This window comes from Mustela putorius, unplaced genomic scaffold, assembly GCF_011764305.1.
Source record: "Mustela putorius furo isolate JIRA1106 unplaced genomic scaffold, ASM1176430v1.1 tig00000450_pilon_pilon_pilon, whole genome shotgun sequence".
In the NCBI taxonomy this organism is placed as follows: domain Eukaryota; kingdom Metazoa; phylum Chordata; class Mammalia; order Carnivora; family Mustelidae; genus Mustela; species Mustela putorius.
In genome coordinates, this window is record NW_025421385.1 from 20153257 (window position 1) to 20179290 (window position 26034).

A 26034-nucleotide genomic window follows, 5' to 3' on the forward strand; every position below is an offset into this window, starting at 1 on the left:
CTATGTTTCATTTATTTCCAGAGCTAAGATTACAGATTTCACTTGAAAAGTGAATGTTTAATCCCTTCATAGTTTTGTTTCTAGCCTATCGTGGTTTCCCCGTCACTTTCTCAGTAATATTTACAGTGTCAAAAACCTCCTTCCTAGTTTATCTCCTTTCCTTCAGAAGTCAGGGATGCTTCGCAGGACCAACAGTGTGTCATTCCTTTTTCCCAACCATCTGTAAAATAACTCCTGGTGACCTTCAAGCCATTATCCACATAAAATACAAGCCCTTATCTGGTATGATTGATGTGACACCAGTGATTGTTTACCCATCTCATCTGGCCAACCGCATAGATCATAGTAAACCACAGACACACAATTTCATTTATGCCAGGAAGATAAAATACTTCCTCCCAGAGCTGTCAGAGGACAAGGTGGCAATTACATAACTTTCATCTGATCATATTTAGTAGGCAGATAAAGTCAGAGAATGACTCAGCTCTGCTGGTATTTAGACAATGCATTTAATCCCTCTGACTATCAGTAGTCCCTTTGGTTCTAAAATTCTCCAGAAGGGGAGTGAAAATGACCCAGAATCAAAATGGCCCAGTCTTAAGAGCCATACTACAGAAGGCAAGTAACAACTGCAAAGTATGCGTGTGTGTATACACTATATATATAATATATATTTATATATATAACATATATAATATATATTTTTATATAATATACATATATAAATGAACAAAAACTCACATCACAATATAACAAACCTCTATTTTTATATCTGGTCTATAGAATAATCTGAAAGATTATTACAACTATTACAACTATTACAATTATTACAACTATTACAACTATCAATATACTCTCATTTTGGTTTAGAGCTTTGGTTTTTTATATTTTTATAGCTGGTCTATAGAATAATCTGAAAGATTATTACAACTATTATAACTATTACAATTATTACAACTATTACAATTATTACAACTATTACAATTACCAATATACTCTCATTTTAGTTTAGAGCTTTGGTCAGAACCTTGACTAAAATATAATTATTATCTCTAACACATCCTAAGAAGGACAGGAGATGCCTCAGAGGACTTTTTCCAAGTTATATATTTTATATAAAATGTTGATCATAAAAAATAATAATAATAATAATAAAATAAAATAAAAAATGTTGATCAAAGACCCCAGATTTGTGTGCCTTCAATGTTAATGTTCAGGAATTACTATGGAAACCAGACACAACTGAAGTCAGGACAGGCCTTATATTAATCCCATTCCCATTCTGAAGACACCAGATGGGAAGCAGAGTTGTTTCCTCATGTTTTACTTCTCCTTGGAATATATGATGAATTCCAATGCTGACAGCAGTATTTACAGATGAACCTTAGTGCACTGTCCTTGAATGAAACCCTCTTTCCATTTCAGGATCAGCCCTGCTCTTTGCCCTCACTGTCCGTATTCTCAGTGGCATCCCCCATAAGATGCCCAGACACCCCACCCTGCTTTCTTCTCTCACTGTGCCCTTCCTTTCAGAGATCAACAACAAGATGCTCTATTATGGGAAGGAGCAGGAACTTACCTCTGAAGAAATCTCTGAGAAGCTGGTGTTGGCTCAGAAGATGCTTGAGGAGATCAGACGCCGTCAACCATTTCTCACGCAAAGGGAGCTGGTGGATGAAGAAGCAGATGAAGCCCAGGAACGTAGGTGTTTTTAACTCCTAAGGCGCAGCATGTGTCTGCTTCCTTTGTGGGTCCAAGAGAGGATGCTGAACTACAGGGGAACATTTGGTCAAAGCAAGCAATCTCCAATATTTGCAGTTATTTTTTTATAAAGATTTTATTTATGGGGCACCTGGGCGGCTCAGTGGGTTAAGCCTCTGCCTTCGGCTCGGGTCATGATCCCAGAGTTCTGGAATCAAGTCCCACATCGGGCTCTCTGCTCAGCAGGGAGCCTCCATCCCTTCTCTCTGCCTGCCTCTCTGCCTACTTGTGATCTCTCTCCCTGTCAAATAAATAAATAAAATCTTAAAAAAAAAAGATTTTATTTATTTATTTGAGGGCGGACATGAATACACAGGCCCACATGAATTGGGGGAGGGGCAAAGGGAGAAGGAGAAGCAGACTCCCCGCTGAGCAGGGAGCCCAACACAGGACTAGATCCCAGAACCCTGGGATCATGACCTGAGCCGAACACAGACACTTAACTGACTGAGCCACCCAGGTGCCCCTAGATGCAGCTATTTAGAACTTATACGTGGCCTCGGGGAATCAGAACAGCCTGTACGGTCAAGATTTTTAGATCCAGGCCCAACCTTGACCTTTTGAAAAAGAACGGAGATTCCACATAAAATCTGTAGACCTTAAACTCCTGAGGAGAAGAAATAGGGACTTCATAGTTGGTGAAAACGTATAAAACAAGAGAAGAAAAACTAAAGGGAACCACTTTTCAGAACTCCACTAAAAGAAATCTATGGCAAAGGCAGTAAAGCTACAAGCCCAGCAACATTCCTGTTCTGAGGTCCCCGAAAGGACTTTTAATGACTTTTAACCTCCAGTGCAAATTTAACATTTCCTTCAATGATGAATGTAGGCAAGAAACCACAGTAATATCAGCAAACCTATGACTTGGCCACTCTATCAGTTTTCAATGACTGTCTAGCAACTCACCCCAAATATATTCATTTTTTTAAAGATTTTATGTATCTGACAGAGAGAGAGAGTGCAAACAAACCGGGGGAGCAGGAGAGGGAGAAGCAGACTCCCACTAAGCAGGGAGCCCAATATGGGACTCTGTCCCAGGACCCTCGGAGTATGACCTGAGCTGAAGGCAGACACTTAAAGACTGAGCCACCCAGACACCCCAAACATATTCATTTAAAATTAACATTTATTTGTTCATGATTTCACTGGCAATTTGGGCTCCACTCCACCTGGACAGCTTATCTCTGCTCCATGTGGGAGGGGCTGGGCTCCCTCGGATGTCTGGGGCCTTATGCAGGATTATAAGACTCCCTGGAGTCTTACCCTCAAGGAGTCTTGCCCAGGCTCATTCACAGGGCAACAGCTTTCCAGGAAGACAAGAATGGAACTCAATTGTGTCTTATCTATCCTACTGGCCCAGACCCGCCCAGATTAACTCTCCTCTTGATAGGAAGAGTTGCAAAGAATTTGTATCCATTTTAATCCACACAGTCAACAAGAGAAGCCATGGATCTGGGTATTGGATTTTAGCTGTAGTCTGATCTCACAACATTCAGTTCATCAGTAATTCAAAATTGTGTAGTTATTAGTCCCACCTCTAGATCTTGTTTTTTCCGACTTAATAAATAAGCACATGTGTTGTTATATCACCAATTTGTTTTTTGATATCTTGGTCTTCGCTTTAAGTCTATGTATTTTATTTTACTTTTTTTTTTTTTTAAGATTTTACTTATTTATTTGACAAAGGGAGAGACAGAGTGAACACAAGCAGGGGGAGTGGGAGAGGGAGAAGCAGGCTTCCCACGGAGCAGGGAGCCCAAAGCGGGGCTCGATTCCAGGACCCTGGGATGATGACCTGAGCTGAAGGCAGCCGCTTAACGACTGAGCCACCCAGGCGCCCCTTTACATATTTTATTTATTTATTTTTTAAGATTTTATTTATTTATTTGAGAGAGAGACAGTGAGAGAGAGCATGAGCTAGGAGAAGGTCAGAGGGAGAAGCAGACTCCCCATGGAGCTGGGAGCCCGATGCGGGACTCGATCCTGGGACTCCGGGATCATGACCTGAGCGGAAGGCAGTCGTCCAACCAACTGAGCCACCCAGGCGTCCCCCCTTTACATATTTTAAAGTACATGATAAGAAGGGGCCTGAAGGCTTCACTAGATTGCATATGGTCCCACGGTACAAAAAGGGTTAAGAACACCTGTACTACCTTATTTCCCAAGGATCATTATTATCAACTTCTGCTAAAAAATTATTGTGACTATTCTAGAAGAGGAACATTCTTCACCTAAAGGCATGCTATCATAACAAATGTATAAAGTCTTAGAAACAGTAAGAGTTCAGGAAGAGTCTCGGGCCCCATTTCTGGGTCAGGATGAAGCCAGTGCTCGGGAAGGAGAGAGCTCTGATGTCAGACAAATGCTTCCACACTTTTTGCCTGTTTTAGAATAGAACGAGTCTGCCCTGGGGAAGCGAAACCAATCATATCTCCCACAGAGCCACCTCCCGCCTGGTCAATGCATTTTTAACCACTTTCTTTACTCAGTCATGAGCGTGTGTCTTCTGCTCACACTAATAAAGGAAAAATACAAAACCTTGAAAAGTCAGACAGATACTCCCTGGAGGAAAAAGAGAATTAAGACATGTAATCAATGCATGTTACTTTTATCAGAGGATTAAGACATACACAGAACTTAAGAACGTATTGTTGTCATTGACTCTTCCGACCACCCTAAACAAAGGCTTAGGTTTGACCTGAAGAAGCTACCTACAGACAATTGCCTGAAGAGAATAGAGAAAATGTCAGTAGCAGATAAGATAACTTTGGTTATTTTTTTTAAAGATTTTATTTATTTATTTGACAGAGATCACAAGCAGGCAGAGAGGCAGGGAGAGAGAGAAAGAGAAGGAAACAGGTTCCCTGCTGAGCAAGGAGCCCGATGTGGGGCTCGATCCAAGGACCCTGGGATCATGACCTGAGCTGAAGGCTGAGGCTTTCACCCACTGCTCCACCCAGGCACTCCTATTTTTTAATAGTAAAACTACAGTATATCCAAACCCCTTTGTTTGATAAAATTATGACTAATCTGGGTAATAATAAACACAGCATAATGACATGGTTTTCTCAAAAAATATAATCTTGTTGGAAAACCTAATCAGACTTTTTTTGGGGGGGAGGGGCTGACATCATCCTGGGACTCTCAGACTCTATAACCTAGTATTTCTTTCTCCAAATATAAAACGCAGGACTATTTTTATCAACAACAGCTTCAGTCTCTATTGCTAGGGAAGGCATGGCCTGACAAATGTGTGGTTTTGCTAACTGCTGGATGGAGGGAGAGAAGGCAGGAGAAGCCCAGGCTGAGGTTCTGTGTCCACTTCTTCCCAGTGTTAAACCAGGCTGAGAGTTGGCAGCGGCTATACAACGACACTCGCTCCCTGTTCCCTGTAGTCCTGGAGCAACTGGACGACTACAGTGCTAAGTTGTCAGACCTCCAGGAATCCCTGGACCAGGCTCTTGAGCACGTCAGGGATGCCGAAGACATGAACAGAGGCACAGCAGCCAAGCAGCGGGATCACGAGGTACAGTGGACACATTCCCTATAAATGCATTTCAGACATATACAACACAAAGTTGTAACAAGAAGGGATGGTTGGCATACAATATCTTAAAATGCTGACATATTCAAGTATCCATATATTTAAAATATTTATGCATTTTTGCCACCATAATTTGCTAATGTCACCATGTGCACCTAAAATTGAGTTGAAAGCATAATTGTTGAGCTTCTGCATGGATAAGAATGCAGTTGTTCTTGGGGCTTGTGTCTGTGCGTATGGATAGGATGTTCTTGAGAGTGAATTAGCAATTTGCTATTCCTATGTTTACCGAGAGCACTAGAACACCAAAGCAACCCAGAACCATGTTTTAGAAGGGTATGTGTAATTTTTGGAAAGGTATGATAAGCAAATCTCACAGCCGGACTGGTTGGCAGCCGCAGGGATAGGGAATCTAATTCAAGCCAAAGGTCATGAAAATACAAAGAGATGAGAGAAATTCCCAGACATAGCCACAGCTTGCAAAGGCGGGCATACTGATGGGGGCAGGATCCATGCATGCCCACCTTAGGGGGCTTAGATCTGGTGGTGATCATGTCTGTTCCAAGCAATGCATGAACCCACAACCGCCACCATGCAGAGGAGCGATCTTCTGAGAGGAAGACCCGTGCATCTTGGACGTACTTATAAAGATCAGAGTGAAATAGTGAAATGTCAAAAACTAGGAAGCAACTATGAGCAAGTTCATTAGTTCAGTTATGTTTGCTTTTATTGTCTGCCAAAACCAACTTAAGTGAGACTCTCCACCCTGATTATCAGTCATCACCATCTCTCAGTAAGTCACTGGAAATTTTCCTAAACAAAAGTGAATTACCCTTAGCACCACCGTTTTCTAATAGGAGCAGTCCCTCCGCCAGCATTTTTTAAGAATAGCAATGGCCAAGAGAGCCACCAAAATAGCCCCCCTTTTTCTACCCTGCATTCCTGCTCCCTTGCCACTTGCCCGCCCCACCAGCCTGAGCAGCTGCCCCCATCACAGTTCTGACTGCACCAGTCACTCTGGTAAAACCCTTCGTCGTTTCCTTCTGACCCTAAAGCGGTGCCTGTGACTCTGCAGCTTGTGAACCACTGAGTGATCATAAAATAAGTCTGGGAGGGTCGTAACCAGCCTTTTTGTTTTTGTTTTTTTTTTAATTGAAGTTTCGTTGAATAACCAGCATTTTCTAAAAAGAAAAGAAAGAAGGCATCACCTCCTCTGGGAGGCCTCGCCTCCCCTCCCCCTCCCCAGGCCCAGGTTAACAGGTGCTCTCCTCAGCAACCCCGTAACGCGCCTTGTGCCGTTCCGTTTCGGTATCGCGATCATCCCTCCACAGACCTGCCTTCCCCACCCCGCCTGAGTGTTGTATTTCACACTTCACTGTTAGACCTACAGCAAGAGAATAACAGCAAATTTCCAATCTTTTTACAAAACCAAAAATAACCACCCAGTTTAATCATTTTGATATGTGCAGATGGTAGCCACGCAACTAATAATTACATGATTTATTTCACCACCCGCTCTCACTTCAAAGGGTAATAGAAGGATAAAAATCTTTGTCAGATGAATGAAAGATTCTGTGTTTTGGAAAGGACTCTTTAGAGAGTCTGTTAAAGCAAAGCTCTGCCTTCCCAGAACTGATTCTCTCATTTTTTGTAAGGCTCGGGAAATTTATTATTCTTTGGAACTGTGAGATGGAAACTGAACAAGCCTGATAGTGTTAATTGTGTGTCATTTTCATAATTAATGTGTTCATATTGACCTTCGTTCTGTGGGAGTATATTTGTTTCAAAGCTAATTTTATTCATTTCTATCTAATGTTACCTGTGATGAGTCCGGCATATGATAAAGGATAAGCCCCTGAGCTTGAAGCATATCACTTCCCAGCTCCTGCAAATGAACTTCTCACTCAGGGCTGTTAGCACAGGGCTTTGACATTTGGCTCTAACTTTTGGGTTTTAGCTATATTCCCTTAAGGCGACCAGATACAAGAGCCTTCCAGCAGGGGTCATATCTCAGATACTGTAAAAGGAAAACTGCTCTGATGGAGCTAAATAATACCAACATTTTTTCACCTCTTTTCCTTACATATAGTTCAATACCCATGCTTTAAAATACTGCTTTTGTGTAGCACTGTGTAACCACCTCTCCTTGAAGAGACAAGAATAATTAACCTGAGATAGTCACACTGTATTAAGCCTGATGGATTTTGAAGGGAAATTGATTTTGTAATGTTCTTGCATTAAGAAGATGTTCGAATGGGATTCTTTCCTGTCCCTGGACTTATATCTTCCCCTCTAGCAATGCGTTTGGAGAAGATGGCTTCCGTCTTCCTTCCCACTAAATTAGAAAAGACCACAGGCAGCACGAAAGACACTAAGATGAACTTCAGAAGTTTTAAAGTATGTCCCTCTATATCTGGGCTTCTGTAATTACTCCCGTGATATCTTAGATTATACCATAAGTCATGTATTTCAACTCCCATTCAAATGACCGTTTCTAAAGTAACTTCAACTCGTTTTTTACCCAGACTGTAAAATGAGTCTCACTTTTCCCTCTTGAAGTATCATTCTGGCTGCTTTCAAACTCCAAACTCATTTGAAGTTTTCTAATATTTCTTCAGAATCACAACGTGCCTGCTTCTAGAACCTAACAGTGAAGGTAGAAATTAAACCATTCATCAAAAAATCCCCTGGGCCACTTCCCTCCTCAAAAAGTCTGAGCATCTAACATAAAGAGCTCCAAGTGCTAGAATGGGAGATCATAATTTCATGACTTAATAGTAGGGCCATTTGCATTTTTTAAAGAGCATTAAGATTTTTTTGTATAGGCTTTATTCCTACCCAAATGATATATTTGTGCCTGGCCCAAAGTCCCCACGTGATAAATGGTTTTTTTACTTACTTTATTTTCCATTTACTCAAAAATAGAGCCTCTGTGAAATCCTGTGTCCAGTGTCCCACTTTACCTTTATGGAGAAAAAGTCAACACCTCTCTCTGAAGTGGTCAGTCTCTTTGAGATGATGGTGTTATAAGTAAAAATCATAACTAAGTGCTTCAAAGCTCCCAAAGTGCTCATTTTTGTTATCTCCACAGTATAAATGAGAAAACTGCATGTGGCATGGGTAGAATTCCCCAAAGTCACACAGCAATTAAGTGGTGGGGCTGGGAGAGGAACCCAGATTTATCTGAGCACAAAGACAAGAGGTGACCTTGACCGCGCTCCCTGATGCATTCTCCTAAGTGACCTTCTCTTCCACTCTTGCTTACTCTTCGTTCCCATAGAAACAACACGAGAGAGTGAGGGAACAAATGGAAGGGGTGAACGCTTCTCTGAACACGTCTTTGGAGTCTCTGACAATACCTCGTCTGACCCTTTCAGAACTTGATGAGACAATAAAGGTAGGGATGCATGTGACTTGTAGGTTTGTATTTATAGCAGATTGGAACAGCGGCTCAGTGTCACAGAACAATAATGGAATCCAATTCAAATCTGTCACGTTAACCGGCACTACAGAAGCAAGACTGGGTGACTGAGCTTTTCAGCTTCCTTTGTGGTATGGTGGCACAACTCACATATAGGTTTCTCCTTCTTTAAAATTTTGGGATACAGTTTCTTCTAACAGATCAAAATATGCCCTAAATCTAACACATGGCTTTGTTCTAGTCTCCAGCCTGATCACGTTCTTTCCTCTTTTTTTTTCTTTTGTTTTTCTTTCTTCAACCAATTTCTTGTCTTATCAATTCCTTTTTTAAACTTTTTTTAAATTTTCATTTTTGCAGTCATATTCCATCTCTTCATCATGTTTACCTTCATTTAATGACTTAAAATGAAATAAATTAAAGTTGAATTCCTCAGTTGAATTAACCATATTTCAAGGGCTCCATAACATCACGTGTGGCTAATGGCTACTAAATTGGACAGCATAGATCTCCTGGCAGAAAGTGCAACTTAGAGCCATCCTACTCACTCTTTACTTGTAAGTTGTGTATGTAATAAAGCTAGCATTCAAATTAATAAGAGACATATTTTTAAAGTAGAAAATTTCCAGTGAACCAGACAGTCCCCAAATTACTCTTAACTCATTTGTATTACCTTTGAAAGGATATAATTTTAAAGTCATCTGATCACCATCCCCTTCTTTGACAATTTCAGCAGCAAGCTCTCTGTCTTCCTTTCCATCCCTAATCCCATCACTATCTTGGAGACATCAAAATCCAGATGGATGAGCCCACTAGCTTTCTGACTTCTGGCTCCTATAACTTCTGTCCAACAAGATTTTCCTCCAGCCCACCCTGTTATCCCTGCTATGGCCATACCGAGGTCTTGTCATCAATAACAGTACCTCCTTCCAAATCCCATTGTTAAGCCCCACCCTCTCTTATCTCACTTACTCTGGAATACCCACTTCAGCAATTCTCTGACCACATGGAGACCTCCTCCAGCTCATTACCCTGTTCCTCTCATATCCTTTTCTCCCTCCTTAAGTAACTAAAATGACCAGTACAGTAGTCCCTCTTATCCATGGTTTTGCTTTCCATGGTTTCAGTTACCCACAGTCAACCTCTGTCTAGGAGCAGATGATCCTGCTTCTCACATATCCTCACAAGGCCACTTGTAGTCTAATGCTACAGAATAAGACCTACATCAGTCACCTCACTTCATCTCCTCACACAGGCATTTGATCATCTTGCATCATCACAAGAGGGGTGAGTATGGTTAATAAGATATTTTGAGTGGGGCGGGGGGAGGAAGAAGATGGTAGAAGAGGAGGAGACCTAAATATCCTTGGGTCCCAGGAGTTCAGCTAGTTATCAAATCATTCTGAACACCTACACACTCAACAGAAGAGAGAAGAGAAGAAGAGCAGCAATTCTAGGAACAGAAAAGCGACCACTTTCTGGAAGGTAGGATGTGTGGAGAAGTGAATCTGAGGCAATACACTAGAAGATAGACTGTGGGGGGAGGGTCCAGCTCCTGGCAAGCAGTAGAGAAGTGGAGCACAAAATCAGAACTTTTAGAAAGTCCGCTCCACTGAGGGACATCACTCCAGAGGCTAGACAGGGGTGGAGCCCTCACAGGGACAGTGTGGTCTCAGAACCCATGAGATCCTGAGGGGTCCCTAAGTGTGGCAGAGCTCCCAAGTATCATAGTGGGGAAACCGGCTGCAGAGATGGAGCCGAAGAGCGGGCTCTCAGCTCAGGGTTACCTTAAACTGTGACTGAGGCACAGTTAGGTTACTCCTCTTCGATCAGGGACCCCATAAGCTGCAGATCCAGAGAGACCCCTTCCTTCCTCCTCTGGGAGGAGTGGCACAGGAGCATGCTGCAGTAATCTGCTGGGTTTGGAGACTCGGAATGGGGCTGGGCATTGTTTCAATCTCTCTGCACCAGAGATAGAGACTCTTGGTCACAGGCTGGATGAACACAGAGCATGGCCAGAGACCAGGGAGACAAGAGTGACGGACTGCTTTTCTCTGAGGGCATACTGAGGAGGAGGGGCCCTGAGCTCTCAGCTCCTACAGGGCCAGAGATTGGGGGGCCACCATCCTCCCATCCTCCAAAGCAGTACAGAAAGTGTTCAAGGAACAAAAGCTACCAAAAGCAAAACTGAGAAGATTACTTAGCCTGGCTGCTGGCAAGGACAGTGCAATTCCACCTTGGGCAAAGACAATTGGGAATCACTGCAACAGGCCCCTCCGCCAAAATATTAGCAAGAACATCCAGCCAAGAATGAATTGACCAGTAAGTGAGAACTGCAGAACTCCAGAGCTAGGGGAATGCAACACATAGAATTCATGGTGTTTTCCCCACAATTCTTTAGTCTTTCAAGTTAATTTTTTTTAACTTGAAAAAATTTTTTTCTTATTCTATTTTTTTAATTTTTCCTCTTTCCTATTTTAACCTTTCTTTTAACTATTTTATCTTAACAATACCTTTTTTAAAAAATCTTTTCTAATTTTCATTGTTATAGTCATATTCTATCCCTTCATTGTATTTAACCTTATTTTTTATATACATATAGGTTTCTCCTTCTTTAAAATTTTGGGATACAGTTTCTTCTAACAGATCAAAATATGCCCTAAATCTAACACATGGCTTTGTTCTAGTCTCCAGCCTGATCACGTTCTTTCCTCTTTTTTTTTCTTTTGTTTTTCTTTCTTCAACCAATTTCTTGTCTTATCAATTCCTTTTTTAAACTTTTTTTAAATTTTCATTTTTGCAGTCATATTCCATCTCTTCATCATGTTTACCTTCATTTTTTGTGTGTGTGTGTGTGTATATATATATATATATGGTTTTTATTTCTTTAAAATTTTGGGAGACAGTTTCTTCTAACAGACCAAAATACACCCAAAATCAAGTGTGTGCTTCTATTCTATTCTATTCACCAGTCTAATATATCTAGTATATGTATAATTCTTTTTTTCTTTCTTCTTTCTTCTCCCCCTGGTTTTGGGTCTCTTCCAATTTGGTTTGTGTATATTTTTCTGGGGTCATTGATACCCTTTTAGTATTTTGTTCTCTCATTAATCTATTCTTATCTACATAAAATGGCAAAGCAAAAAAAACTCACCTCAAAAAAAAAAAAAAAGAAAAGAAAAAGAGGCAGTACTGATGGCTAGAAACCTAATCATTATGGACATTAGTAAGATGTCTGAACTAAAGTTCAGAATGCCAATTATCAAGGTGCTAGTTGGGCTCGAAAAAAGCATGGAAGATACTAGAGAATTGCTTTCTGGAGAAATAAAATCCCTTTCTGGAGAAATAAAAGAACTAAAATCTAACCAAGTTGAAATTAAAAAAAGGTATTAATGAAGTGCAATCAAAAATGGAGGCTCTTACTGCTAGGATAAATGAGGCAGAAGAGAGAATTAGTGATATAGAAGACCAAATGAGAATAAAGAAGCTGAGAAAAAGAGAGATAAACAGCTATTGGACCACGAGGGGAGAATTTGAGAGATAAGTGATACCATAATATGAAACAGTATTAGAATAATTGGGATCCCAGAAGAAGAAGAAAGAGAGGGGCAGAAGGTATATTGAAGCAAATTATAGCAGAGAATTTCCCTAATTTGGCAAAGGGAACAAGCATCAAAATCCAGGAGGCACAGAAAACTCTCCCAAAGCCCTTCAATACCCCATCATCTATCTAATAGTAAAACTTACAAGTCTTAGTGAGAAAGAGAAAATCCTGAAAGCAGCTTGGGACAAGAGGTCTTTAACATACAATGGTAGAAATATTAGATTGGCAGCAGACTTATCCACAGAGACCTGGAAGGCCAGAAAGGACTGGCATGATATATTCAGAGCACTAAATGAGAAAAATATGCAACCAAGAATACTATATCCAGCTAGACTGTCAGTAAAAATAGAAGGAGATTAAAAAAGCTTCCAGGAAAAATAAAACTAAAAGAATTTGTACGTATCAAATCAACCCTGCAGGAAATATTGAAAGAGTCTTCTAAGCAAAGAGAGAGCCCAAAAGTAACAGACCAGAAAGGAACAGGGACAATATACAGGAACATTCACCTTACAGGCAACACAACAGCACTAAATTCATATCTCTCAATAGTTAAACTGAATGTAAATGGACTAAATTCCCCCCAATTTAAAGACACAGGATATCAGAATGGATAGAAAAAACAAGACCATTGATATGCTGTCTGCAAGAAACTCATTTCAGACCCAAAGACACCTCCAGATTTAAAGTGAGGGCGTGGAAAACAATTTACCATGCTAATGAACATCAAAAGAAAGCTGTAGTGACAATCTTTATATGAGGTAAGTGAGATTTTAAGCCAAAAACTATAATAAGAGATGAGAAAGGACAGTATATCATACTCAAAGGGTCTGTCCAACAAGAAGATCTAACAGTTTTAAATATCTATGTCCTAACATGGGAACAGCCAATTATACAAACCAATTAAACACAAAATAAAAAAAAAAAAAAAACCACATTGAAAATAATACCATAATAGTAGGGGACTTCAACACCCCCCTTCACTGAAATAGACAGATCATCTAAACAAAAGATCAACAAGGAAATAAAGACTTTAAATCACATGCTGGACCAGATGAACATTACAAATATATTGGGAACATTCCATCCCAAAGCAATAGAGTACACATTCTTCTCTAGTGCACATGAATAGATCACATCCTGGGTCACAAATCAGGTCTCAACCAGTACCAAAAGACTGGAATCATTCCTTGCATATTTTCAGACCACGGTGCTTTGAAACTAGAACTCCGCCACAAGAGGAAAGTTGGAAAGAACTCAAATACATGGCTACTAAAGAGCATCCTACTAAAGAATGAATGGGTCAACCAGGAAGTTAAAGGAGAAATTTAAAATTCATGGAAACAAATGAAAATGAAAATACAATTGTTCAAAATCTTTGGGACACAGCAAAGCTGGTCCTGAGAGGAAAGTACATAGCAATGCAAGCCTTTTTCAGGAAACAAGAAAGGTCTCAAGTACACAACCTAACCCTAAACCTAAAGGAACTGGAGAAAGAACAAAAAATAAAGCCTAAACCCAGCAGGAGAAGAGAAATAATAAATATCAGAGCAGAAACCAGTGAAATAGAAACCAAAAGAACAATAGAACAAATCAACAAAACTTGGAGCTGATTCTTTGAAAGAATTAATAAGATTGATAAACTCCTGGCCAGACTTATCAAAAAGAAAGGAGAAAGGATCCAAATTAATAAAATCATGAATGAAAGAGGGGAGATCACAACCAACACCAAAGAAGTACAAACAATTATAAGAACATATTATAAGCAACTATACGCCAGCAAATTTGACAATCTGGAAGAAATGGGTGCATATAAACTACCAAACCTGAACCAGGAAGAAATAGAAATTCTGAACAGACCCATAACCAGTAAGGAGATTGAAGCAGTCATCAAAAATCCCAACAAATAAGAGTACAGGGTCAGATGATTTCCCAGGGGAATTCTACCAAACATTTAAAGAAGAATAAATACCTATTCTCCTGAAACTGTTCCAAAAAAAAAAAAAAATGGAAATGGAAGGAAAGCTTCCAAACTCATTTTATGAGGCCAGTATTACCTTGATTCCAAAACCAGACAAGCACCCCATCAAAAAGGAGAATTACAGTCCAATATCCTTGATGAACATGGATGTAAAAATTCTCACGAAAATACTAGCCAGTAGGATCCTACAGTACATTAAAAGGATTATTCACCAGGACCAAGTGGGATTTACTCCTGAGCTGCAAGGTTGGTTCAACATCTGCAAGCCAATCAATGTAATGCAATACATTAACAAAACAAAGAACAAGAACCATATGATACTCTCAATAGATGCTGAAAAAGCATTTGACAAACGACAGCATCCTTTCTTGATCAAAACTCTTCACAGTGTAGGGATAGAGGGGACATACCTCAATATCATAAAAGCCATCTGTGAAAAACCCATAGTGAATATCATTCTGAATGGGGAAAAACTGAGAGCTTTTCCCCTAAGGTCAGGAACATGGCAGGGCTGTCCACTATCACCACTGCTATTCAACATAGTACTAGAAGTCCTAGCCTCAGCAATCAGGCAACAAAAAGAAATAAAAGACATCTGAATCAGCAAAGAAGTCAAACTCTCACTCTTTGCAGATGATATGATACTTTATGTGGAAAACCCAAAGACTCCACTCCAAAACTGTTAGGACAGAATAGAGAGCCCAGAAATGGACCCTCAACTCTATGGTCAACTAATCTTCAACAAAGCAGGAAAGGATGTCCAATGGAAAAAAGACAGCCTTTTCAACAAACAGTGTTAGGAAAATTGGACAGCCACATGCAGAAGAATGAAACTGGACCGTTTTCTTATACCACACACAAAATGGATGAAACACCTCAATGTGACACAGGAATCCATCAAAATCCTTGAGGAGAACACAAGCAGCATCCTCTTAGACCTCAGCCACAGCAAGTTCTTCCTAGAAACATCACCAAAAGCAAGGGAAGCAAGGGCAAAAATGAACTGTTGGGACTTCATAAAGATCAAAAGCTTTTGCACAGCAAAGGAACAGTCAACAAAACCAAAAGACAGCCAACAAAATGGGAGAAGATATTTGCAAATGACATATCAGATAAAGGGCTAGTATCCAAAATCTATAAAGAACTTATCAAACTTAACACCCAAAGAACAAATAAACCAATCAAGAAATGAGCAGAAGACATGAACAGACATTTCTCCAAAGGAGACATACAGTGGCCAACAGACACCAAAATGTGCTTAACATCACTGGGCATCAAGGAAATATAAATATAAATATAAATATAAATATAAATATACACACATTTACTATTCAGCCATAAAAAAAACCCACAAAATCCTGCCATTTGCAATTAAATGGTTGGAACTAGAGGGTATTACGCTAAGCGAAATAAGTCAATCAGAGAAAGACTATTATCATATGATTTTTCTGATATGAGGAATTCGAGAAGCGAGGAGGTCATGGAGAGAAGGGAGGGGAAAAAATGAAACAAGATGGGATTGAGGAGGGAAACAAACCATAAGAGATTCTTAATCTCAGGAAACAAACTGAAGGCCACTGGCAGGTGGAGGATAGGGATAGGATGGCTGGGCTATGGACATTGGGGAGGGTATGTGCTACGGTGAGTGCTGTGAATTGTGTAAGACTAATGATACACAGACCAGTACCCCTGAAGCAAATAATACATTATACGTTAATTAAAAGAAGATATTTTGAAAGAGAGACCTCATTCTCATAACTTTTATTACAGTATATTATTATAACTGTTCTATTTCATTATTAGTTATTGTGGTTAAGCTCTTACTGAGCCTAATTCATAAATTAAACTTTATCATAGGTTTGCATGCATAGGAAAACCCTAATATATATAGTTTGGTACCATCCACAGTTTCAGGTACCCATTAAAGGTTTTATAATGTCTCCCCCATAGATAAGAGGGACTATTATATAATCATTATTTTCAAACACCCTTAACTTGTATACCCACCTCTGCCCCCTACTGTACTCACATGAGAATTCTATTCCCATATCTTAGTAAACCCAAGTACCCCCAAGTATCCTCTCTGGCCATACCAGAGAGAAGTCAACATAATGAACAGCCTACCTCCTCTTTTGTCAGTCTGTTTGGTGAATTTGCTTCATGCTGCACTGAAATATAAAAGCAAAGAGAAGAAACTTCCCTAATCTTTCCTCCCCAGTTCTACCAGTCCACCTACATCTGTATTTACCCTTGTACCTCCCTTCCTCATATAATTAATGAAGTGTCCCTTTTCCTCTCAAAGTCCCATCTCCCCGCCTATGCTCTGAATCCAATCCTTTCTCGGCTCAATACTCCCCAAAGTATTCCCTCTCTCTTCTGTGTTATCCAATTGTTATTCTCTCTTGATCCATTACTACGAAAATGTTAACATTCTGTAACTTATTCCCTGTCCTTTAAAAAAGGAAAGAGCTTGCCTACATCTCCTGTAATCTCTGCCCCATTACTCTACTCTGCTCAGCTTCACAACAAAACACCTCAAGAATCATTGACCATCGTCATTCCCACCCTCCAGCCCCCTGGTGTCTATTGTACTCAACCACTCCAAATGGGATTGCATGCCCCTCCACTGAGACCGTTATCCAGTTCACCAATGAACTCAACATAGCTGAAACTGTGGTTGCCTCTTCCTCTCCCTGCTGATTAAAGTTTCCTCCTTATATAAACACTCAGAGCTTTCATCCTGGCTCCTCCAATATCCCACTCACCTGGTCCTCCTCCCACTTAATTGGCCATGTTTTCACCTCTACACATCCTCTGTGTAGTATATATTGTAGTAAATATTTTAGGTTCTGTGGCCACATATAACCATGCTCTCACGCTCTCATTTTCTTTCTTTTTTTTTTTTTGCTTGTTTGTTTGTTTTTATACAAAAAAGTAATACTCTTTTAAAATGTAAATAATATTCTTAGCTAGAAGCTATATAAAAATAGGCCTCAAGTGATTTTTGGCCCAGAACTCTGTCCATCCTTACTCTGGTATAATGACTAGCTCAGTTCTCAGTCCTAGGCCCTCTTTGGTACTTAAACTTTCTCCATAGTTGATCCCATTGAATCTCATGGCTTTAAAGAACAATCATATGCATGATCCCACAATTCATATCTCCAAATTTCATACTTCCAGTATAATCATTTTACCTGGTTATTCCACCCCAAGACTACATGATTGTAGAAGGCAAGAACTGTGTCTATTTTTTTAACTTAATTTTATTTTTTCAGTGTTCCAAGATTCATTGTTAATGCATCACACCCAGTGTTCTATGCAATACATGCCCTCTTTAATACCCACCACCAGGCTCACACAAACCCCACTTCCCTCTCCTCCAAAACCCTTGCTTTGTTTCTCAGAGTCCACAGTCTCTCATGGTTCGTCTCCCTGTCTGATTTCCCACAACTCCCTTCTCCTCTCCTTCTCCCAGTGTCCTCCATGTTATTCCTTATGCTCCACAAGCAAGTGAAACCATATGATAATTGTATTCCCAGAATGTAGCATAGTTCCTAGCACAGAGGGTTTATTTCTATGGAGATAGTATTAAGTTTCTAGCCATTTGGTAGGTCATCTGGGGAACAATATTTTTTAAAAAGTTATATTTAGTTGGTGAAGCCACCTGAGTAATCAGATTTGTTCCTGGATAGCAATTGGTTGATTTTGAGAGGGAAAATAACATGATCATATTTGTTTAAAAGAAAGATCACCACTCCTGTAGGAGGGTTCGGAGTCAGCTGAAAGATTTAAAGTCTGGGCTGGGAGAGAGGAGTTAGATTATTCAGAAAGGGAAGCGCTAACTCAAGTCTGAGCAACACCAACTTTTACAGTCTCCTTCCTGGACAGTGAAACAGGAGACCCAGGAGAGAGCAATGTCACAGAAGCTAGGGAAAGAGATTTTTAAGACAAAGGCAGTGACCAACACTGTCACAAACCAGATAAATCCAGTAACTAAAGACAGGAAAAGTGGGTCAAATGGATCTGGCAACTTGGTGTCTGACACTGGAGATCTTGGCAAGAACCATTTTTTGTGGAATGCACTGCATCAACAAAGAAAAGAAGCTAGAGGGGAAGCTAGAGTCAAGGAATAGGTTTTATTTGTTTGTTTTTAATGGGAGAGGTTAACTGGGCATGTTTACATCTGAAATGGGAGTCCGTAGCTAGGGAGCAAGAAGAATAGAAAACAGGGCAGCATGCCTTATACAGAAAAGGAACGCTTTTCCTCTTAAAGTATGAGGAAGACGTACATAAAGTTGTGCTATAAATAAGTGTATAGGGGATTTTTGGTGGAGGGAAAGAGCTGGAGGATGGTGGCAAAGAGTTGTTTGCAACTCTTCTTTGTTAGTATTGGAGTCTGTGAGAATAGTAGCCCCTTTCAGCTCCCAAGTTCTAAACAAGTTGAAAAATAAATAAAATAGTAAATATAAAGTCCAAGACTATAACCTTCATTCCTGATGCAGTTAAGATGAGGGCATGGTTTTAGATCTCTTAGCCAAGTGGGGTTGCTAATATTCAATTCCAGAATTAGGCACAGCTGCCCACTCAGGTAGACAACATTGCAAGGTTCCTATAGGGTTTCTGCCTAGAACAGCTTTCATTAGAGACAAACACAGGAAAACTCAGGCTTTCTGCTGGCAGCTTGCGACCAAGAGGCAGAAGGTAGAATTGAATAGAGCCTACATAGTTATTCCCCCCAAATTTACCAATCAAATAAACCAGTTCCTCTCTCAGGAGCAGAGTGAAGAAAGAGGTGGAGAGGTCTGAGGTTTCATCAGTTGAGCTCCCTTTATATGGAGGAAACTTCAGGAGTATAGAAAAAAATGATTCCTGCTACAGTTAGTTGATATCTCCTAAATTAAAAAAAAGAAAGAAAGAAAAGGGAAAAAAATACAGTGATCTATTTAGAATCAGACAGTGATGGAGGAAGGAAATATGATTGGCTTAAGAATGGTGACAATGTTTAGACTCACTACTTGAGTGACTGGGGAAAATGAATGATGCTTATTAGATTCGGTAACTGAAATATCATTAGTTTGAATTTCTGCTTTGTTGGAGTAGTAAAATAAAAAATAGACTGGAGTGGGTCAAAGAGTGAATTAAAAAGCAAGGGAATAGACAGCTAACATAAACACTTTTTTGGCTCTATATTGCTATGGAGGGAAAGAAAAGTAAGGTAATAACACTGGAGAGATGTGTGGGTAAAGGAGGTTTTTTGTTGAGCTTGTTTTGTTTTGTTTTCAGGTTGGAGAAGGCAGAGCATGTCTGAAAGCTAGGGAAGCAATCAGTAGGAAAGGAGTTTTTGAGGATGCAAGAGAAATAGATAAAAGTCTACTTAAAGTACTTCAGACTGCTGTATACCTGACCTAAAATGTACCGAACCTCATAATAAGGAAGACTAGAGATTATCTTCTGGTGCTCCCTGGGGAGAAGATTTTAAGTTATTCTATATTCAATTCACTTTTTAAAATATTTTCTTTAGAATGCTTCAGGAATTTATGCGGAAATAGATGGAGCCAAAAATGAACTACAAGGAAAACTGTCCAACCTAAGTAATCTTAGTCATGATTTAGTCCGAGAGGCTGTTGACCATGCACAGAACCTTCAACAAGAGGCTGATGAATTGAGCAGGTAATATCCTGGTTTTAGAAATGCAAATATCTATGTAAGCTGAATAACTCATTTTTATTCAATTCCATGTACCCGAGTTACAGGTTAGGAGGTTGGGATTTGGGTTGGGTTTGTTTGTTCATTTGTATGTTGCTTGGTTGGTCAGTCTGAGAGCCAGCCAGTCATTGTTTATTGCCATTGTTTTGGGGAGAGTTTTTTGGTTAAAAAAAAAAAAATCTGTCAGATTAGAGACCTGTGTTGCAGAGGGGGTGGTTCTGCTCCATAATTATTAATAGGGTGACCTAAGACATTTTGGTTAGGGGCCTAATGCTGCACAAAATATTATCAAGTAAGGGCACCTGGGTGGCTCTGTCAGTTAAGCAACTGACTCTTGATTTTTGGCTCATGTCATGATCTCAGGGTCATGAGACTGAGCCTCGTGTCTGGCTCTGTGCTCAGTGTAGAGTCTGCTTGAGATTCTTGACATTCCTTCTCACCCTCTCCTCCTGTCCCTCAGCTCTCTCTTTCTCAAATAATAAATAAGTAAATCTTTTTAAAAATGATTAAGTAAATGAGATCCCTCTACAAGGTCTAATTCTACCACCATCACATATTTATTTCACATACAGCATTAGCTTTTTACACCCAAGGGTCTTAAGTAAAGTTGGTTGGAAGTTGGCAATACAATTGACTTCTGGTAAATTCTCATAGACACTCTATGGTGCTCAGCAGGAAATGTTTGATTTCAACACCTGATTAAGAGAAAATCAATTGACAATTTACTTCACAGCGTCTAGAAGAGAGTCACACACCCTTTGGGCATTCAATTAATGTTAATTGAAATGTACTGAAAGATTGGAATTGAATTCATGACCTTGAAATGATAGGTAAATGATGAGATAATTATAGAGAAAGACTACAAACCTGGCAATTAGGAAAAAGGATCAGTAAAGGTCATGAATAAAATAAGAACCAATAATAACTCTTGTTCAGACTTAAACTACCTTTTTATTCCTGGTTGTCAAAATTCTCAAATATCCCTGCAAATTTTCTGAGAATTGAAAGGAAGAGAGGAGACAGACAGAGAAAAATAGATGTTATGTAAAATCTTGGTGTCCGAGATGGCATTATATCCATCTAGTGGATATAATCCAGGCAATTTGCTTTTGATCAAACCAATAAAATGAAGCTTAGATAAAATATGATTCAGACAATATACTGTATCGAAATAATATTGTTTCTGAGATCTCTCTTGTGTCTCTCTTCACTGTTTTTTTGTCCTCTTAGTGAATCTTCCTGTTGGTTGGGATCCCAACACATACCTTCACTAAATGCACAGTGTTCTAGCATAATTCTAAGAAAGTTACCCATGCTATATATGAAGAATTGTTCAGAAATATCAATCACCCTGAAGTCCCTTTTGCATGTAGGATATTTCGGACTAGGTATATTCAGGGAAGCATTGAAATTCATAGATGTCTTTCCCTCAAAATCTGAACATTCTTCCTCTTCTATCTGGTGACCCGGTGATTTGCTTCTTGTGCATAAAACAGAGATAAACATAATTCATCAAGAAACTTCCATTTCAAAAACACATTTTTATTTTATGTATTGATGCAGTACCTCTTTTATGCCTCATAATGAAAACAACATTAAAGACTCTCTTAATCATTTCTTGCATTTTAACATTAGCAAACAAATTTTAAAATATTAATGAATATTTGTAACATTTTATTCTTTGTATCCCTTTTAAAATTTCCTCAGATTTTCCTCTCTGTGTCATTTCTGAAAACAAGGGCTTGTGGGTAGGAAGAAGTAGAAAGTATGTGAATTAGAATTACCTCAGTAGAGCAGAATTGCATTATGGCTTTCCTTGACCCTAGGTACTTTTGCCTCTGTGGGCCTTTTCCTCCAGAAAAAAAATTTAAAATTACATGTCATAATAGCATTGTTATAAAGACTAATGTAATCGTTACTAGTATCCTCATTGTTCTTCTAAGTTAAAAAAAAAAATGAAAATGAAAAAAATTCTTTATGGGCCCCTCTTATACCTAAGGGATAAGTCAGCTCTCCCACAAAGGAGCCTAATGATTGTGAACTAGAACCAAAGAGAAGAAAGTAGCCAGGGAAATACAGAGAAGTTGTTCTGAGCCTAAGAGAGCACACTGAAACTGAAACTTGATGGAGGAAACTGAGAATCAATAGAGTTCAATAGGTCAGGGAAATTGGAAGAAATGACCCAGTGTGGGATCCTCAATGTCACATACTGTGTCACAGAGAATCTTCTGGAAGTTACTGACGAATCAAGTGATAGTAGTCATCAGACTGAGAAGAAAATATGCAACTGGTGTATTTAAAACTGAGTAAAATTGAGGTAAAGGATTCAGGATGAGATGCAACAGTGACAGGATATTTATGTTAGAGAGGAAGAAGTAGGCGTCAAAAAAGTGAATTATTTTATGAATACACTTAGAATTTGAAGTTCCAATTCAGGAAATAGTTTAGAGACAATAATAAATCCTGATGTTTATTGGATGACAGGCGTGGGACCAAACATGTCACCTAGTTTATCTCTATTGTACCTCACATCAGTCCTCTGAGGCATATAGGCATTATGTGAGAATGCCCAGTGCATGATGGGTACCCAGTAAATAGTGGATGAACCTTACAGAGGCCAGAATGGGGTAAAGGCAGAGAACATGGTGTATAGGGCAAAGGTGGAAATGAGTAGGGCTTTGCACTTTAAGGAAGCCGCTGGGCCCCAAGAGTGAGACAAACCATAACAACATGTGCCCTGTTTCCCTCTATGAAAAGGGAATAAAAATGGCTACTTCATGGGTGTGGTAAGAATTAAAGACATATCATATACCGCAAAACTAGCTCAGAATCAGCACATAGATGCCCAATATGTATCATTCCCCTTCTTAAGGGAAAATACAATGTTTTATAAAGTGAACAAAAGGTTGAATAAATAGAGTGAAACCTACTCATACCTAACACCATGCTGAGCCTTGGTTTCTTTGATGGAAAGAAAATAACAATGATGATCTGGGTGAGTAGGTGGGGAAGGACCCTGTGTTCGTTCCTGGGCCTGACCCCCACCACATAAACTTGCTTGAAGAGGTGCAGAGGCCTGTTTTTAAATCAGTCCCTTTTCCTGTAGCCACTGCCTGGCAAACGGCTTCTGTGAGCCAAAATGGGGTAAAGGCAGAAGAGAGCAAAGAACTTGTGCTCCCAGGAGAAGCAGCTTGGGAAAACTTCACCAAGCCTGGTGGCTTTGAAGAACGGGAGGGAGGTCCCTGGGGTCCCAGAAGTACTCAAATCAAGTCATAAAAATGGCCCCATTTCCCACAAAAGTGAGAGAGAGAAATAATGACACATGTTTTCTTTAACAGGAATTTGCACAGTTCCGATATGAATGGGCTGGTACAGAAAGCTTTGGATGCTTCAAATGTCTACGAAAATATTGCCAATTATGTTAGCGAAGCCAATGAAACGGCAGAATTGGCTCTGAACATCACCGACCGAGTTCATGACGTGAGTATTCCCTTGTTTTGTTTTGTTTTTTTTTTAAGTTTTTGTTTTTACATAATCTCTACACCCAATGTGGGGCTCGAACTCACAACCCCAGCTCAAGAGTCACATGCTCCACTGACTAAGCCAGACAAGCGCAATCCCCCACCCCAAGTATTCCCTTATTTTCAAGTTCATTTATATGTTGCCGTCTTCCAGCTTAGGACTTTTCTGTTTTCTAATGCCCTCGCTTGAGCTTCCACTGTAATGCAAACGGCAGAAAGTGCAGAACTAAGAAAAGACCATTTTTTTGATGTTATGAAGGTTTCAGTAATACTTCTTCAAAATGTGCCATACTCTTGTCAGCAAATGTCATTTCCTTTGACAGCTTTGTTAAACCACAGTCCCTGAATAAAACATATTTAAGATGAGCCCGTACTGATAGAGAAGATGTTTTATGCACACATTCATATTTTTTTCAAATCAAAAATTGTTTATTGAGTGACTTCTATTTGACAAGCACTTTGGTGGGGCCTTGGCCCGTTGCTGGTCTAGATTGACTGAATTTTCCATGAAAAACATTTGTCTTGAAATGGACTTTATGAAATGGATTTTATTTCCTCGTGTTCCCATTTGACCTTGATTTTGAGCTATGGAAATTAAGTTGTATGAATTTTGCTTGGTGTTTAGTAAATATATGGTGTCATTTATATCCTCAGTCCATGAAAAGTGGGTTTCTTCTGTCATTCTTACTCTTTCCACACAATTCCTTTGCAGGCTGTCAACGGGATTGATACTCAAATCATTTACCATAAGGATGAGAGTGAGAACCTCCTCAATCAAGCCAGAGAACTGCAAGCCAAGACAGACCCTAGTAAGCATCTCCCCTTTCTTACCTTCCTTCTGATTTACAGCTACTTCTCTCCTTTCATACAGTACTTCTGCATAGGGATAGAGATTTTAAAAGTCTAGGATTAAAGAACAAATGATCTTTTAACTGAATAGTATATGAATAGTTCTTGTTGCGATCCAAGGTATAAAAAAAAAGTGAAGATTGAATTTTTTTTAAGATATTATTTATCTATTTGAGAGACGGGGGGGGGGGGCGGGAAAAGAAGGTAAGGGACCAGCAGACCCCACGCAGAGCACAAAGCCGACCCCAGAGCTTAATCTCAAGACCCCAAGATTATGACCAAGCAGAAACCAAGAGTTAGATGCTCAACCAACTAAGCCACCCAAGTGGATATTATAAATAAAATTGGATATTATAAAATAAATTGTGATTAAAGAAAAAAAAGAACTTCCATGTAGTAAAATGTGGTGTATATTCTTGTTAATCAAATAAACTAATTGTGGCACCGGGGTGGCTCAGTTGTTTAAACGTCTGCCTTCGGCTCAGGTCATGATCCTGGGGTCCTGGGATCAAGTCTGTGTCAGGCTCCTTGCTTGGTGAGGAATCTCATTTTCCTTCTACCCTTCCCTCCTGCTTATGATCTCTCTCTCACTCTCTCTCTTTCCCAAATAAATAAATAAAATCTTTAAAAAATTTGGTTAATTAATAGAAATGTACCATGTTTATCTATTTTCAAGGAAATAATGCCATAAAATACACTTAACACTAAAACTGTATTGTACATAATTTAGTCTTTCTTGAACAGTTCAGAAGGCCCTTTAAAATTTTACATGAAGTAATGAGTCAGTAGTGGGAGAATCAGGAGGATAGGAAACCACAGAGCCACGTACTTATCAGCACTTTCCTGTAGTTTGTGTTCTGTAAGTTTACTGTATCTAGGACAAGCCAGTGACCATTGGAAAGAAGCATTTCCAAAGATTAGTGTTTGCATCTGTGACAGCAAACACATCTAAGTGAGAGAGGGAAGGAAAAGTAAAAGCAAAATCACGTTAGCCAATTTTGAATCTTGTGAGTTACTCTTAAAAACAGTTGCATTGGCTAAGAATTTCACTAAACGATATTCATCTCTGAGTTAATGAACTCATACCTAAAGAGGGTTGCGCATTGACTGATGAGGTTGGAAATCCATTATCTAGCTAACTTCTAACTACCACCTAAAAACAAAAACCAAGTTTGAAACAGAAAATGTCATGTAATTTTATCAAAGCAACTAATCTTGATTCTAATCATGCATTTTCTTTTTTTTTAACAAAGAACACTATATATAGGGGGAAAAAGTATTTGTTTTTCCTATGCAGAATATTTAACAAGTTGTGGTCTAAAGCAACTATTATTTTATGTTTGCTGTATAAACAAAGGCAATAAGAATGTTCTCTTCTAATTCATTCGTTATATAAGTCTAGTCTTGAACATATCCTTTTTTTTTTTTAGTCTTGGACATACTCTTACAAAAGAATTAGAATACTGACAAGCAACAATTTAGAATATTGAAAGTAAAATATATTTTATTCAATTATATTAACACACAATGTTATAAAAGTTTCATGTGAACAGTATAATGATTCAACAGTTCTACACATTACTCAGTTGCTCATCACAATAAGCGTACTCTTAAAAGTAAAATATTTTTTAAGTAAATGTTGCCATATCAATG

The 26034-nt window shown here is 39.2% G+C and overlaps 1 protein-coding gene across 2 annotated transcripts in view; it reads left to right on the forward strand.

Annotated features, from left to right (window-relative positions):
• The window catches only part of LAMA4 (laminin subunit alpha 4), a 146728-nt gene that overhangs the window by 76036 nt on the left and 44658 nt on the right, over positions 1-26034 (forward strand). For both annotated transcript variants that reach the window (XM_004753541.3, XM_004753542.3), the window contains exons 10-15: positions 1534-1701; positions 5094-5287; positions 8586-8702; positions 19827-19975; positions 23350-23491; positions 24245-24341. In XM_004753541.3, coding sequence (XP_004753598.1) covers positions 1534-1701; positions 5094-5287; positions 8586-8702; positions 19827-19975; positions 23350-23491; positions 24245-24341 — 867 coding nt within the window. The remainder of the gene's footprint in view (positions 1-1533; positions 1702-5093; positions 5288-8585; positions 8703-19826; positions 19976-23349; positions 23492-24244; positions 24342-26034) is intronic.